The 17,871-nt window shown below is 38.1% G+C and overlaps 1 protein-coding gene across 1 annotated transcript in view; it reads right to left on the bottom strand.

Annotated features, from left to right (window-relative positions):
• Positions 1-17,871, bottom strand: part of GRM8 (glutamate metabotropic receptor 8) — a 651,221-nt gene that overhangs the window by 104,752 nt on the left and 528,598 nt on the right. Inside the window, exon 7 of the mRNA XM_031023364.2 lies at positions 11,911-12,047. Coding sequence (XP_030879224.2) covers positions 11,911-12,047 — 137 coding nt within the window. The remainder of the gene's footprint in view (positions 1-11,910; positions 12,048-17,871) is intronic.

Here is a 17,871-nt window from a genome sequence, read left to right as displayed (position 1 = left end):
CATATCAGTGAGGTCATATGATACGTGTCTTTCTCTGATTGACTTATTTCGCTCAGCATAACACCCTCCAGTTCCATCCACGTCGTTGCAAATGGCAAGCTCTCATTCCTTTTGATGGCTGCATAATATTCTATTGTATATATATAAAATGTGACTTTGTGTGACTATTATCCTCTATACAAAATGATTACGGCCTTCACAAATAAGAGCTAACAATTCTAGAACATTTTGAGGTTTACAGAGTATTTTCACATATGAAACCTTTTTGACCTTTAAAAAGATTCAATCAAATAGGAACTAGTTGGTATTTAATAGGAACCTCCAATTCCTAGATGAGGATCAGAACTGTAGTGTGCTGATGAGGTCAGCCTCCATTCTGGAGCAGGGAAGTTTTAATAAGCTTATGGCAGGCAATGGACATCACAACAAGGCTTTGCTCTGATGCTGGTAGAATGTATCATCATTGGCCAACTAGTTTTTTGGAGTTTTTATGGAAAGGGCAAAAGCAGTTGGTATTCTAGCAAAAGAAATTTTACTTTTGTCTGTCTTCTGGCATATACCAAGAGGGTCTATAATTTGTCAATTGAACTAAAAACTCCGCTGCAATGTTTCCTGAGTTTGTTCATTGAGTTATTCACTTACATATGCAAGAATAAGGGGGAATTAGTAAAAATTAATTTATAAGATATCTGCTTAGTACCCTGTTACTAACCAATATTATAGAAATAATTGTTAAATAAATTTTGAATTGTTGCTATCCCTACCTTAAAATTCCCTAAATTCCTTAAAATGAGATCAAGTCAACACAAAGTTCAAGAAAATACTAGAGAATAGACTGAGGTGTTTTGTAAAAAGAGAACCTGCTTATCCCACTTGAAAAACTAAGAAAAAAGTTGCAGTTAGAATAAAGGATAATTTTCTTTTTGTAGCAAATAAGCCCTAAGTCAAAAGCAGACCTATTCCCTAATAATGTAAATGGTCAAGTGGCATTGTTAAATTTTAACCGTCTCTGAAAGCCACCTTTTTGTAGGCCAATGGCATTTATTCTTCCTAATGCCCAGTGGTGATCAGGTCATTTCTTTACAGTTATTGATGCTAGTTACAGGATCATATCCACACGTAAAGCTGAGATCCAAATTGAAAATTCACTTTTTAAGTAGATCTTCTATGATTCCCCTTCGCATTCCCTCTGGTCTTCATGAAAATTCCTAGTCTGCCCCCCTCTGCCCCTGTTCAATCTACTCCCTAGCCTTGGCATGCCTTCCCTTCATGTCCCTTGTCCAGAACATTCAAGCTCCATCTACCTTCAGTGTGACTTCCTCCTTGGAGCTTTGTCCCAAGGTAAGCTTTTCCCTGAAATCTTTCTCCTGCATCCTCATCTACCCTAGGCCATCACCAGATCCTCCTTTCCCTGGTTTCCATATTCAATCATTTCACCACTTCTCCTTGATTCTACTTCTTCAGAATTCCTAGAAGCCTGCACACTGGAGTGGGCTGTGTGTGCCCATGCATTTCCCTTATGCTTCCGCTAGCTGAGTGAACTTGAATAAAGCGATTTACTGTTAATCTTACTTTTCTCTTCTAAAAATGGTCATTCTACCAGTATCTAAGTCACAGGGTTATGATAAAAATTAAATGAGTTAATAAATGTGAAATTCAGCTTAGGTGGAAAATTCATCTTAAGCCAACATTTCTCAAAGTGAGCTTCAAGGAATATTAGTTCCGCAAAATGTCCTTCAAATAAAAAAGGGATTCATGGTCAAATCAATGTATTAAACAGTACATCCGATGCCTACTTCCCAGTCAGTCATGATGTGCATTAGCATATTAAAGGCTCCACAAGTATTTCAGGAAAACAAAACAAAGGAAAAACAGTTGTCCTGACATTCCCTAAACTTATTTGACCAGGGAGCTTTTGTGTGCATAGAGAGCCGCTATTTAAAATCCTGCAGACCCAGTGTTCTGAGGAAGGTGTTGGAGAAAATGCTGACTTGGACAAGACCCACAGTTACCATTCTGGAAGTTGTTTCAGCTTCAAGTTTCCAACAGTTTTAGAAAAAAAAATTTTTTTTTCTTCTTCTTTTTTTTTTTTTGTAGAAGAGGCAATCTCCTAATATTCAGAGCCACCACAAACTCTGAAAAAAAAAATGAGCCAATTGTCCAGTGGGAGGCTGTGTCAAAAGGGTAGTAGATTGGCATTAACTTTCTCAGGCCAATTATTTCTTCAGACTCTCTTAAAGGATATGAAAAAAGTTCTATTTTTCATGCAATGCCTGGTAATTGCTTATCCGGCTAGTAACAGATGTGAAACTTCATCTCAGGAGAAAAGTTTAACATACTAATATGTGAAAAGCTGAGAAAGAGTGGGGAGAACTCTGGAGAGACTCGGGGAAATGGATAAGCAGGCATGAAGGCAGAATCAAGACGTGATCGCTGTGCCTGAGTCCCGATTCATCTACCTCCAAACACAAAGCTGCTTACTGTGAACGAGGTAAAAGGGTAATAATAAATGTTTGCACACTGATTGTCTCAATGTCACAAGCTGAATGCAACCAAATCTGAGATGCCACAGTGGGAATTCTGAAATCATTTTATTTTTCCCTTTTTATGGGAGCAAAAATAAGCCTAGCTCCCATTTATTGTTCAGATGTGGGCTGTTCTTCTCTACCACGGCATCCCCTAATTCTTCACACAGAACTTAGCTCCCTCTCTTTTATCTTTGCTGCAAAAGTGCTTTCCGAATAAACTAGCATTTCTCAAATCACATTAGTTATTTCTACTTAGTCCTGCTTGATTTCAGCCCATCTAACAGAATAAACTTAGCTTCCCTAGAGCATAGTCTTATTTTTTAAAGCATATTATAAAAATGCCTGTCTGCAAAATCAAGAGAGAACTAATAGCATAGCCATTTTTAATAATTTTTACACGTTTATTAAAACAAAAGTAACCTCTCCCATTTTCTGTTTTAATGTTCATAGGCTGTAAGCAGCCATGCTCCTTCAAATAAATACCCCAAGTTGAAAATAATCACAGAAGACCTCTGACCAGTGAGGTTTACACTGGAGCATTACTTCTATATGAATGGTGAATGAATGAGGCCTTACATTTTGTAGAGTACGTTTTTCAGTTAAAAAACAGTAAGTAAATAAATAAGAAAACACATATTACAAAACTCTACTATCTAAGTATCCAATTAGAAAATAATAGATCTGGAAGAAATTTTAGTGAAAAGCTATATTTGGTTCCCAATTTTAAAAACATGGAGACTGAGACCCCACATATTAAGTCGAAAAGCACAAATCTCTCAGGATTAGTGAGAGCTCAGGCTGAAAACCAGTCTCTTAACCTCTAGTGATGCTTTCCACATCATCACAGAGCTTCCTAGGGTCTCCCTTTAAGTCCATTTGTGCCTTGAACAACATGAAACCACATCTCTATCAAACATTTTATGGATATCATGTATAAAATTCAACTGGTTCTTGGAGAAGCTAACCTTAGGGATAGGGTCATTAGTTGTACCATTTAAAAAAATTTAATTCAGAGATCCCAAGCTCAAAGTGTGTCCTTACTGGGAGATTTCCATTGTCAGTAGTCCCTTTGGGTTCCCTTTAGACATTTTTACAAAGAGTTTTAATCAGTAGTCTCAAAAATCATACAGCAGCTTAATCTAGAAGTCATGTCTGATTTTTGGAATCTAAAATCATGGCCTGAATGCAGAAAAGAAATGCCATGTAGCAACAGATCTGACAGCTACAAAACAGTCAGATGAGAACGAATACAGCAAAGCCTACCAGCGTGTTAGAACAACTTAAGAAACATAGAGCAGGGGCAACTTTGAGGAAGTCTTGGGAACTCTGAGTTTTGGTGCCACAGACAGCAACTTTAGTGCAGTATTGATAGAAGGAATAGAAAGGGGAAGCATGAGAGGCAAGAATGCAGGTCTGTTTTCACAGACTGATGTTCAAAGGAGCTGGACCTAGGTGGTCTTATTTTTAAATGAAGAACTTTTTCTCCTTAGGGAATATGCTGCAATTGTAGTAGGTGTCATCCAAGGTGTTGCTATGCCAGTTATAAATGTAAGGCACATGCTACAGCAATAATGTTCTCTTTCTTATTTTCTAAAAGCATTCTGAATTAAAAGGTTAAGTATAACTCTAAAACGGTCATATAAAAATGAATTAGTTCAGTTCTGAGATGAGACATCAGTCTTCCCTGTTTCTCTCTCAACAAATATTCATAGCGGGTTTATTCATAATTATTTTGCTGGTGTCCTTCAAAGGGTGAATGGTTATACAAACTTGGTACTTCCATACCATGGAATAATACTGAGCAACTAAAAGGAACACACAATGTGGATAGATTATGAGGGAATTATGTTGAGTGAAAAAAGCTAAACTCAAAGGATTACATACAGTATAATTCCTTTTACACAACATTCTTGAAATGACAAATTTGTAGAAATAGAGAACACATTGGCTGTTGCCAGGTACTGGGGGAGGCTTATGGGAGGGAAGTGGATCTGGCAAAAAAAGGGCAACATGGGGATCCTTGTGGTGATGAAAATGTTCTGTACTCTGGCTATAGTGGTAGAAGCATGGACCAACACAGGTAATAAAATTGCACAGAACTAAACACACACACACACACACACACACACACCACATGAATACAAGCAAAATTGAGATTTAAATAAAACTGGTGGATCGTATAAATGTCAATTTGTTGTGTTGTGCTATCACACTATAATTTTCAAGGTAACGGGCAAAGAGGACATGAGATCTTTATTATTTGTTACAACTGCATGTAAATCTACAATTATCTCAAAGTAAGTTGAATTAAAAATGATTTTAGAACAAACAAAAGCAAACAAGTAATAGTAAAATTTAGTACTTTTATGTGTCCTTGTTATATCCCTCTGTCATTTATTTGTGGATTTATGTCTCAACCCCCCGACATATACACAACTGCACATTTCTAGAACTTCATTTAGAGATAAGGATCTATAACCTTAATAAAATGGTATAGGGGCTTGGGGGAGGATCCAGCTTCTGGCTCTATTTTCCTTCTTTAAATAGTGGAACTTCTGAGGAAAGATGTCATGCTAAACTTCTGATTCAATCAACAGACACAGTAACTTTATCCTTTTTAATTTCATGCCCTTACCAGCAACTGACCTCTATCTATAGCTGGTGGCGACATATTTTATTCGTATATAATACTTTGCAGTTCTTACTTGTAATTCTCTTGTTCGTTGTAGATTTTAAATAACACTGATGTGTCCATTGAGCTTTTTAAAAGTACCCTGGCATACAGGGTTCACATATATTTTAGTAAATCTACCATAAGAAAATGTCTTTTTTTACCAGTTATTCTTCTATTCTACATTATCATTTTATATTTATAACCTTATTTTAACCTTTCCTATTCTACTCATCAAGTTAAAATTGTTCTTACTTTACTCCTCCCAAGGTGAGAATAAGGATTAAAATACCACTTATTATGATTTTTATTACTTTATTATCCCCATAAAAGTCTAGAATCACCATCTTTCTTTGCCCTTCTTTGGTGTTGGTATAAAGAGGCATTTTGTATTTTATGCTAAGTCCTTCTTTGAGTCGCAATATATTCTTTGATCTGCCTTTTCTAATTTGACCTCTATCATTTTTTAGTTTTCATTTCCCTTTCCATGTCACTGTCACAATTACTTATTAAAATAACTAATTAAGCACCTGTGACTTCACCTATTTTTCATCAATAATAATAGACCTTTTAATGCTCTACTTACATTTTCCCTGATAAGCTACTAGATTCCCTGGATACTATTAGATTACTCCAGGAATCTGTCTTCAATGAGATCAAGGTAACTGAATCCAGCATCTCAATTTTTAATCATATTAAACCACATTTTATATGTCATACATTTGTATTTCTTAAAATATCTCAGCAGTGGCACATCGCAGGCACTTTGTTCTGGAAACTATATTTTTATATGGCATAATTTTGTATGTTCTTAAAATATCAGCATGATTCTTACTCAAATGAACAGCCTAGATGAATCTATTGGTTGTAATTGCTGGTGAGGAAATCAAACTTGACTACTAACTAAAATTTATTAACTCTCTTTATTCTTTCTTCCTAACTTACTGGGTTTGTTTGTTTATCCTGCTATGATAGATGGATCTTATTAAATCCTTTTGAATGTCTTAGGGAACAAGGCTCAAACCAAGTAGATGGACAGATAAGGCAGAGAGAATCTATCAAGACAGGTAGCAATGGATGTTGCTCCTTCAAGGTTCGTATCAGAAGCCAGTAAGCCAGTAAGCACCTCTGAGGTCCCACAGGGTATAGGAAGATTTTATTATTATAATCTATTATATATAAGATCTATTATTACTCTTTAATGAAGAGATTCTCTGAGAATATATATTATATATTATATTATATTATATATAAATATATATAATATAATATATAATATATATAATAGGTTGATTACAGTGGCAAAACAAAATGAAACAAATTATTATTACCATATTCATTTAATCCTGAATATGGAGCAAGCAATGTTCTAGGATCTTTGTGTATGTGATTTCCTTTAATTGTCTCATGAATTCTGTGAAGCAGTCATGACTGTTTTCATGCAGATGAAGGATCTGAGACTAAAAGAGGTAATATGACATGCCCATGGCCATAAGACTCATGAATGGAAGGATGGAATTCAAACATCTTTCTTTCTGACTTTGAGGTCTCATTCTTTTTTTTTTTTTTAAGATTTTATTTATTTATTTGGGAGAGAGAGAGAGAGCGCAGAGGGACAGTAAGAGAGAGAAGCAGACTCCCTGCTGAGCAGGGAGCCCGACATGGGGCTCGATCCCAGGATCCCGGGATCATGACCTGAGCTGAAAGCAGAAGCCCAACTGACTAAGCCACCCAGGCGCCCCTGAGGTCTCATTCTTTTTTTTTTTTTTAAGATTTTATTTATTTATTTGACAGAGAGAGACATAGCGAGAGCAGGAACACAAGCAGGGGGAGTGGGAGAGGGAGAAGCAGGCTTCCTGCAGAGCAGGGAGCCTGATGTGGGACTCGATCCCAGGACCCTGGGATCATGACCTGAGCTGAAGGCAGACACTTAACAACTGAGCCACCCAGGCACCCATCATTCTTGACCACTATATTCTAAGTCTTCAGTCCTCATAATAAGCCTATTTATTATCCCCACTTAACAGATGAGAAAACTGAGGTTCAGGATTCAGTACCTGGTCAAGAGTTACTCTCTTCTATGGAGTGACCCACTCAAAATTAAATCACGGTCAATGAAGCCCTTGTCCTTCAAATCACCCTTCCCAGTTGACACCGTGCCACTAATAATTGTGGTTGAGACACTTATGAAGCCACTGTCCTTTACTACATTTATTTATCTCCAAATTATTTACTTGAATAAAAAGAGAAGAAAACAAAACAATAAGACAAGTAAAACCATATGCCTCATTCCTACCATAATCCAAAAAAAAAAAAAAAAAGTAGCTCTGATTGGAAGTAAAAAAAGTGAGCCCTGCATTATTTTAGGTACATCCAGGAACCTCCATATACCTTCTCCCTGCGGACGTAAAGAAGCATATGGCTTTCTTCTCGCAATTCAGGCTCAGCTGTTTACTCTGAACCTCTAGGTTACAATGTGTTTTATAATCACTAATCAGGACCACCTGCCTCTTGGGAGACTCAGCCTCACAAAACGGAGAGACCTAATTGTTCAGATTCACTCTCAAGTAGACAACACGCCCTTCATGCCTGGACAGAGATGACTGAATAGAAAACCTAAATCAAACTAAACAATTTTACTAACTGATTCTAATTGCTAAATTAAGAACATATGTTAGTTCCATAATAAAGAAAAAGAAACTATAATATTTGGAACAATAAGGAAATAAAACACCTCATGATTTTCCAGGAAAAAAAAAACCTACTCGTTATAAAAATTCTTTCACTCCACTAAAGGTACATGCAGGGCAAATTTGTCACACTCATACATGCTTAATTGTACACTCTCTGTGTACAAAATTGTCTGATGGTTGAGTTCAGCCAGAAAAACTGGCTTTTCGAAAATACATAGAATTCAGACCGATAACTGGCTGATAAATACTTACCACTGAGAGTGTAAAATCTGTTGTAAAATCTGGTTTAATAGATTAAGGAGAGATGGAGTACATGGAGGAGAGTATCCTCCCCTGTCCCTCAACACAGCTGTCTTCAGCAGTCAGGCCAGATTAGGAACCTCTCTGGGCTGCCGCCGAGACACGGCGCACGCCCCTTGCTCAGTGTACCTCTGCTAGCATTGTTGGTTTGAGTGCTGGTCTATCCTTCCAGTCTGTGAGCACCCTGAGAACCACTCACTAGTCTTGTCTCAAAATTTAGCACTGAGTATGTGCACAGAAGGAATTTATCCAATCCATTCGAAAAATAACTGCCTAGCTGATAATACCTAGCCATATGCTACCATATAAAAAAGAAAGTTTGTATTTGTCTTACATAAAGGTTGCTTTTTAAGTGTAGACAGATTTTTCTGAAGTATTCAGGCCAATATTAAAGACAGGCAGAAAGAGTGGACGATGGAGACTAATGGTCAGCATTTTAATGAAGAGATTCTCTCAGAACTTTCTAAAGAAAATCCAAGTGCCTCTCTAATAAGTAGTGCTCTACTCACCACATGGATTATCAGCTCTCCCACTGGCCACATAGAATCACGAGATAGTGGATTAGTAATAGGTAATGTCTATGGATTTCATGTGTTCCAAGCACTGGACTAAATGCTTTATTGTATTGTTTCATCTAGTTCTTATTACAACCATATAAGATAGGTGCTGCTAATATTTCCATTTTACAGATGATAAAACTGAATGAAGCAAAGCATTTGTTCCATGCCTTGTCTACTATCTAAGCAGAACTTTAATATTTATTAAATATTTATTTAGTCTTCCAAGCATCCTGTACTCCTTCGTACAGATGACCTTCAACCAGGTCACTGATCCAAGGAGAAACAATTTGTCCCGCTAGGCTCCAGAAGCCAACTCTTGACTTACAGTCTCTCCCCCCAGTCTAATTCACTTACTTTTCTCCTGAGAGATACATTCTCTCTGTTTCAGTAAAGGCTGGCACTTCTATCTAGTTACAAATGGTCATAATCATGCATGAGAAATAATTCTTACAAATTGCTTTGATATATTTTATGAACAATAACACAATAATAAACAGAAAACTTTCATGCACCGTTAAATGTACATAAAAGAGCAGCTTGAGATTCAACATGAAGTTTTATAATAAATATATCATGCACATAGACAGATGTGTGTGTATGTACTTGTACATATAAATATTTTAGGTATCTTAATATTATATATTAGTGCACATATTTTTAAAGATTTTTTTTTTTTGACAGAGAGAGACACAACGATAGAGGGAACACAAGCAGGGGGAGTGGGAGAGGGAGAAGCAGGCCTCCCACCGAGCAGGGAGCCCGATGTGGGGCTCGATCCCAGGACCCTGGGATCATGACCTGAGCTGAAGGCAGATGCTTAACGACTGAGCCACCCAGGTGCCCCAGTGCACATATTTTTAAACCACTGAATTTTGTTAGGTATATCCTTAATCATAAGAATATAATAGGCAGTTTGGCATTTATAAACATCAGATAGGGTGCCTGGGTGGCTCAGTTGGTTAAGCGACTGCCTTCGGCTCAGGTCATGATCCTGGAGTCCCGGGATCAAGTCCCACATCGGGCTCCTTGCTCAGCAGGGGGTCTGCTTCTCCCTCTGACCCTCCCCCCTCTCATGTGCTCTCTCTCTCTCTCATTCTCTCTCTCAAATAAATAAATAAAATCTTTAAAAAAAAAAAACATCAGATAAAAAGTAGCTTCCCTCTTTTAACCCTTACAAACTTTTTTTGTCATGTTTAATTATGTTATTCCACATAGGTCCACTTTCAAAGGGCTTTTGCCACAAAGCTCTTGATTTTCAGATTGGCATTAATAACCTGTAGAGTTATCAAAACAATGCTTTGATAAATGTCAGTTTGGGTTGCAGAACAATAGATAAGATTTCCTGAGGCTGCTACATGTAGTAAACTGTAGATCTGTGGTCTTACAAAGCACACCAATAGTTGGAAATATTAGCTGTCTTGGCACATTATTGAATGCAGAAGTGTGATAATTATCAGGAAGTCATTTCAAAGACAGATCATAAATATTCCAATTTTGTTATTTCTCATCATCTGCTTCCTTGTTGAAAACTTTGGTGGTTGATGCTGCATAAGCATACCACTATATTGGGAGATACAGAAAGTGAAAAATGTATTAAAAATACCAAACCGATGTCTTTTAAGTGGGTTCAAACACAAGAAAGCACATGTACAAGTGCTAAACACACACAGACAAGAATGATCTCCACCCTCCTGTATGTCGTAAGCCTTTTTTACCTTCTAGCTAGGATAAGGTATGGTTAGGAAATGAACTTAATTATTCATTTAGGAAATAAACTCAATTCTCACAGCATTGTGACGGCTTTGAGAATCAAGAAGAGGAGATACTTTCATTGTAGGAGAGAATGAAATAGACATTAGAATCATAGGACAGTAAATGGATATGTTTCTAGTTTATCTGAAGCATTTAAAAGCACCTTCCTGCCTACAGAGGAAACATGCTGCTGCAACGAGCAGCTCCTCGGCCCCTCAGTTCCTGTGAATAGTCCTATTTTACAATTTATCGAAGACGTGCGCAACGAATGAACTCCAACCCTTAGCTGAGACTACAGGGCACACTCCTGATTTCTCTATGCTGGACGAAGCCAGTGTGAGCTGATACCACACCATGGGCTGTTGAAAGGTGCAATCATTCCTTATCTAGTGATAAGCTGATGCTGCTCCAACCACCCCTACACCTTCCCCATATAGCCATTGACAGTCCTGCTCCCTTTCTGGGCCTCCCTTATCCCTCAGGTTCAGCATCAACTTCCTGCTCCAGAGCCCCTTATAATTGGTGGGTGCCAGCACCACATAGCTCTCTGCAATGTCCCCACAGACCCTTTCTCTGGAAGAGCCCCTCGAGAGGGCTGCCACCAGCCAGGCACATTTGATGAAGCTCTTCTACCCCACAGCCATCCTACATGCCAGAACCAGTAGGAGGAGGCTGAGCCCTCCGTGTTGGTGACACCAAGGCAGGCAAATGCCCACCTTTGGCACCACCCCCAGGCCCTGGGACCCCACTCAGGCTAGGCTTTCCAAGTTTTCCTCACATGGCCATTTACTTCTAGGAATGGCAAGATCTGTGGGTCTTGGGCCTTGATGCCAACCGAGGTAGACAGGGACAGCAGTTAGCCCTAAAGCTGTTAAATGCTCTGAACATCACTTTTGGGTACATTAACTTTCTCTAGTGTTGCAATTCAAAGAGGTAATGTAAATACAGATCATGATTCACTTCCATCAATCAGATGTAGGCATAAGGTTTCAATTTATGAGATGGCAAAGGTGAAATACACTTATTTTTAAGCCTAAATTTAATCATTCGTGGCACACTGCCATTCCTCCCCCACAACACACACACACGCACACACACACACACACACACAGTGTACCAACACTTAAACAAGTGAGACTTTCAGAAAAGGGCCAAATTTCCCTAAATACAATGCAGTCACTTAAAAGGAAATGAGGTCTTTCATTAAATCCCTCCAGATAGCAGATTTCTCTATAGACATTTGAGATTTTCCATAACATTTTAAAGTTGAAGAAAGGATAAAATCATACATTTTTTAAAAACATAATTACAAGACAATTCTAACAAAACTTATATTATAAACTTAAAAATAAAGCATTTCTCCTTGAGAACTACATACATTAATGTAAAATTATATTGATACTTACTTTTAGGTGAAGCTGATTGGTCCAGTGCCCAATGATTTTGTATTCTGCACTTTTGTTGGTTATTTGATACTGAAAGATATCATAACGTCCAGGAGCATCTCCGTTTTCATTAAAAGTGACAGGTGTCCCAGCACTACCTATAAATGTTTAGAAAACAATGTTAATAAAGCTTTAGTAAGATAGCTACTGAGCTTATTTTTCTCTAAGAAAGAATGGTAGATAAAAATATATTGTGTGTAGTAAGAGTTATGAAGCTTGCAATCCATACAAGGTCATTCTTGATAGCATAATATCTTCTACATGAAAAGAAGCCCAGACATACATATAGGAAGAAGACATGCTTTATTATGCACATTAGAAAGTAAATGGTGAGTATCCAAGTTAGGCAATGTACATAACAGTTAAATAAATAGAAGGTGATAGGCTGAATATTCCATCCTGGCTGCAGAGAGTGACAGTCAATAGCGACGAGTGTAAATGTCTTGAAGCATAACACCTCCTGCAGAATATGTATGAACTACAAACAGCAACTCAAAATCCAGCAGGAGACCGTCCTAGCCACATTCCCTCGGGTTTGGCTTTATTTGGACTTGAACTCCACTCTAAAGCAGTTCCCTCTTCAATTTCTCTTCTCAGCCCCTGCTTCTGTTACCTCTGCCCACGAGTATATCAATGCGGACCACTGTTGGGACCCTCCCAATGGGCAAGACAGCAATCACTGGGAAGTCCCGACTCTGCTCAGGTCATAAAATTTCCCCTAGTTCACTGGGGCAGGGCAGCAAGATGCAAGAAATGCCAGAAATGCAGTATTTTCTTTTCTTTTTTTTTTTTATTTGAGACAGAGAGAACGAGAGAGAGAGAGCACATGAGAGGGGGGAGGGTCAGAGGGAGAAGCAGGTTCCTTGCTGAGCAGGGAGCCCGATGCGGGACTCGATCCCGGGACTCCAGGATCATGACCTGAGCCGAAGGCAGTCGCTTAACCAACTGAGCCACCCAGGCGCCCCAGAAATGCAGTATTTTCTAAACTTCCATTTCTCTAAGAAGCTTTCAGCTTTTCTCTTTTCATAGCTTCTGCTCACTTTTACTTGTCCTCTTATTAACTGTTGCAGAATCACAGGTTTTAAGAGTAGAAAGGGATCACTACCCCAATGTTTACTTGTTGCATGGAGCCTCACTATCTGAAGAGCCTTCCTGTTCTCTAACAGCCCTCAGCTTCTCCCTTCCCCCCTTCATCTTGTTGGATGACTCTGTGCTATCTCGACAAATTCACCTGACATCAATCCCTTTTCTTTGTGTCTATCTTTTCTCTGCAGGCCCCCTCCCCTGAATTTCTTGTCGCAGCATATTGGATTTAATTTCCATACTGTGCTAGAAAGTGTCTCCTCCTTGCTATCTCTTTTCCTATTGTACTCTCCCCAAATATATACTACAGATAGTTATATATGTCCATTTTATAATTTTATTTTATAATGAGTTCTTTATTCTACTTGCAGAGTTTTTAACCAATACCAATAATCACACAATTCTTTTTTTTTTAAAGATTTTATTTATTTATTCATTAGAGACAGAGAGAGAGAGGCAGAGGGAGAAGCAGGCTCCCAAGGGGCAGGGAGCCCGATGCGGTACTCGATCCCAGGACCCTGGGATCATGACCTGAGCCGAAGGCAGACGCTTAACCATCTGAGCCACCCAGGCGCCCTAATCACACAATTCTAAAGCATTTAATTTATCAAACAAAATGGATGACTTAAGACAATAACTTGCAAATAAATAGGATCACAATCACATAGTAGCAATAAGGGTGCTTTCCAAGTATTTAATGCAGAGATGTCTAATTTCCTCTGTTCTCTGGACTCTTTCTAAGATTTGGACATAGTGTGAAGTCTCTGATGAGACCATAGATACCTGGCATCTGCAAAGATTACTAAGGCCACAAAAGACAGCACAGCAGGAAGGAAAGAGCAGTGTCTGAGAGTCAAGACCCACATGGCCATGCTAACTTCACTTCCCATTTATTTCCACAACTTGTCTATGTCTCTTTGTATTCACTTGTCATGTAGGGACTTAACAATGAATATCGACATGTTTTGAAGTCCTAGAAGAGTCATATGCATTTAAGTCATTATTATTAATCCATATGGAAAATGACTTTATACATAAATCAAGAAAGAAATGAGGAATTGGGGATTCAAATAAGAGGACTCCAATCAACTGGTACTATGTGAGCTACTCCATAAACGCTCAAGTGGAAACCCATTTGCCATACCTGACCAAAACCGAACTCCTAGTTACCTCGAGCATGTTAACCTTTAAATGCTCGTTTCCTCATCTGAAAAATGGAGATAACATATTTTTTTAAGATTTTATTTATTTATTTGACAGAGAGAGACACAGCGAGAGAGGGAATCCAAGCAGGGGGAATGGGAGAGGGAGAAGCAGGCCTCCCGCTGAGCAGGGAGCCCGATGCGGGGCTCGATCCCAGGACGCCGGGATCACGACCTGAGCTGAAGGCAGACGCTTAACGACTGAGCCACCCAGGCGCCCCTGAAAAATGGAGATAATAATGACACTTTTCTCATAGGGCTTTTATAAGAATTAAATAAACAAATAGCTATCAAGTGCACAGAACAATGCATGGGGTAGTTAGATATTATTATGATGATTATTATTCACCCCATAAGTATTTCCAGTACACACCAATGCAGAGTAATAGATAGGGTGTTGAAAATTCTTTAAGTGATATCTAGACAAGGGATTATGGAAATTCAAATGGGAAAGATTCCTGGATAGAAAAAAAATACATATCCACTATGAATTTCATATTAACATCATCAACAATTCCCAATGTTTATATACCACTTGAAAACTTCTGATGTGATCTTCTTCATGAATAAAGGAATATTTAATTTCTCTAACTAAAATCCCCAATGTTACATCCCTTACTGAATGATCTCTTATCTCCTACAAGAGCAGTCTCAATCTTTTTTACCACGATGATACCTAAGTTGGAAGAACGCCACTCACGTAACACATTCTCGTTAATGTGCTCTGAGTTACATAGAATTCCTAGTGTTCCAGGTATTTCTACATCTCTGTTCTCCAACTTGAGAAAGTTTATTGGAAAGCAAGCGAGCGAGAGATGTATTATCACAAAAATAATAATTCTTCAACTGAAATACTTCAAATATCATTATCAACAGCAATTTACACTACACTTGACATTGTCTTAAGAGGCAGTATACTCAAGTGGCTAGGAGTGTGGGTTCTGGAGCCAGATCACTGAGTACAAACCCCAGCGCTGTCACTTATTAGATGTATGATCTTGGGTCAGTTACTTAACTTCCCTATATTTCACGTGTCTCATTTTTAAAATGGGCTAACAGTAGTTCCTACCTAGGATGGATATGTGAAGATTAAATGAATTAAAATATGTAAAACGTTTAGTACACAGTAAGCATTATATAAGTATTAACTATTATTTCCTTTATTGTTTTATGGCAATGCTGTGTTTGAAATCCAGTGTCTGTATGAAAATATAAGAACTTCTCAGTGAGCATCTATGGCTTTCCTCAAGTCGCCCTCACTAATCTTCCTTCTCCTCTTTCAACACAATGCCACCTCTACCTAAAATCCAGTTCTTTAAATTCGTCATGCTCTTTCTTACCATCCTGTCTTTGCACCTGTTCTTATCCATAAATTCACTTCCGCCTTCCTCCTAACCCTTCTTCTCTATGTAATTCCTTCTAAGATGTGACTCAAAGGTCGCACCTAAAGAAACTTGATCTTCTAAACCCAGAGCAGGAGCCCAAGCCCCTCTTTGCATCCTACCCTACTCTATCATAGCACTCTCTACACTCCACACACTTTTACTATTCATCCCCATACTGGGTCAAAACATTTATTCCACAGATATTGATTGAGAGCCTATTATGTGCTCAACACTGGGTGGACCCTTTGCTTTCCTCACAAAGGAGGTCTCCTTAATAAAGGCAGAGTGTATCTCTAATCTTTGTAGGCACTGAACCAAAGACAGTGCTCCATACTGAGGGAACAATCAATAAATTGCAGTAAAGCATAAATGAGGCACTCATTAATGATCCCAAGTAAATTCATACTCACTGTCTTCAGAACATTATGAACTGCATTTATGTCACCTCTCATCTTTTTTATTCACAAATGAAGGGAACTTCAGAATCCCTTTCACACTGTTATCAGTGTGATGTTAGAAACCACTCTTGCAACTTACTTTACTAATCTGATTTCTGCTCTTGGGCTAGGTTTGCAGTTGAATTACTTCAACCCTTTCACAGGAAGAATGACTCCATTACACATTGGCTCATCTCAAATGATTGCCCTGGTTCTGTGGTCTATGTAACTAAGAACAGCCTTGAATAACCACGAGAGGCCATGCTGTTTACTAATTTCTACAAGTAGAAATTTAAAATACCCTTTGTATGAATCTGGCCACCCTTGAAAAATGTAACTGAGTGGCATTTTGTCCAGAAAAAAATTTTAAATGACAAATGTCTCAAAATATCCATCACTTTATTATGATTTACTCACAACACAGGTAAGAAATATATATATGTATATATACATGTATATATATATATATATATGCATAGATAGATAGATAGATCTCCCCTAGACTTTATCTCCTAGACTTAGTTATTTCAGAAATTTTGAAGTACATTAATTTTTTTAAAAAACTTTTTAATTGATGTGCACTAGTGGAGAAATGGAAACAAACAATGTGGGGCTCTGATGTAACTTACACTCGTCAGGTACTGCTCTCAGAGTCTATATAACTCCTTGAATATTTTCTCAATAAGAAATCCATTGGAAAAACTATATTTTTATTCCTAAGTATATCAAGCACTTCAACATGTTTTGTAGGAAAAAATGATACATCCAATGAAGATTTTATGTGCAAATGTTTGGTTCTGTCGAACATTGTTCTGGGGAAGAGTATGGGCTTGGGATTCAGGGACTGAATTTGATTTCTGGCTCTGCCAATTACCTGCGTGATCTGGGCAAGTCACCCTCATTAATCTGTTTTCTCAACTGTCAGGCGTGCATAAGAACCACAACCTCCCTGGGCTATTCTGAGGGTCACAAGAGATGATGTATATAAAGCACTTAATGCGTGGCTGGCACACGATAGGGGTGCAATAAAAGGAAAACCATCATCATCATCATTCGTTCCTTTGCCTACACTTAATGCTCCTGTGATCTTATTTCCACAGTGCAAAAAGCAATGCAAGAATAATTCATTCACCTTTATGAGCAAATATTATAAATATATTTATAAGTGTAAGCCACTCAGTTTATCATCATGTTTATTACTTTCCTTCTTCCCTCTTGCTACAAAACTTTATCCATTTTCTTTCTCATAATGACCCGCACTACTGGATAAGCAGGAAAAAAATGAGAAAGCTAAAAATGAAATCAGTTGGTATAGCAATCTTAGGCACCCTTAAAAGAATGAATATATTGGACTTAAGTCATTGACCAAAATGTCACAGGAAATAGCAATTTTCAACAGAACTTCAATTATTCATGCTCACCTTTTCCTTATCCAGTTTATTTTATCAAGTATTTATTACAATCAATAAACAGAACTATATCTTTGAATTAGACTCATATTATAGTTTGATTATTTAGGAATCAGGTTACTCTTACATATATCAGTCAGCCTTTGTTCATGGAAGACTTGAGCATCTGACTCTGAATTCTTCTCCATCCCTAGTCCTGTTATGCTTGGTGGCTTCACCATCCACCTGGATGATTCAACATCCTGGCCTCTGCATTGGCTGACTTCCTCACTTCCCGTTATCAACCCTCTCAGGCATCTCACCACTCACTACCATGAGCACACTCGAAAAGCAGTCCTTTCCAGGAACTATATCATCTCCCAAATTTTACTCTCTGGAGACCACCTTCTGCCTCCACTGCAAAATT

Source organism: Leptonychotes weddellii, chromosome 12 (assembly GCF_054177405.1).
Source record: "Leptonychotes weddellii isolate Sample4059 chromosome 12, ASM5417740v2, whole genome shotgun sequence".
Classification (NCBI taxonomy): domain Eukaryota; kingdom Metazoa; phylum Chordata; class Mammalia; order Carnivora; family Phocidae; genus Leptonychotes; species Leptonychotes weddellii.
This window is presented reverse-complemented; position numbering and strand designations above follow the sequence as displayed.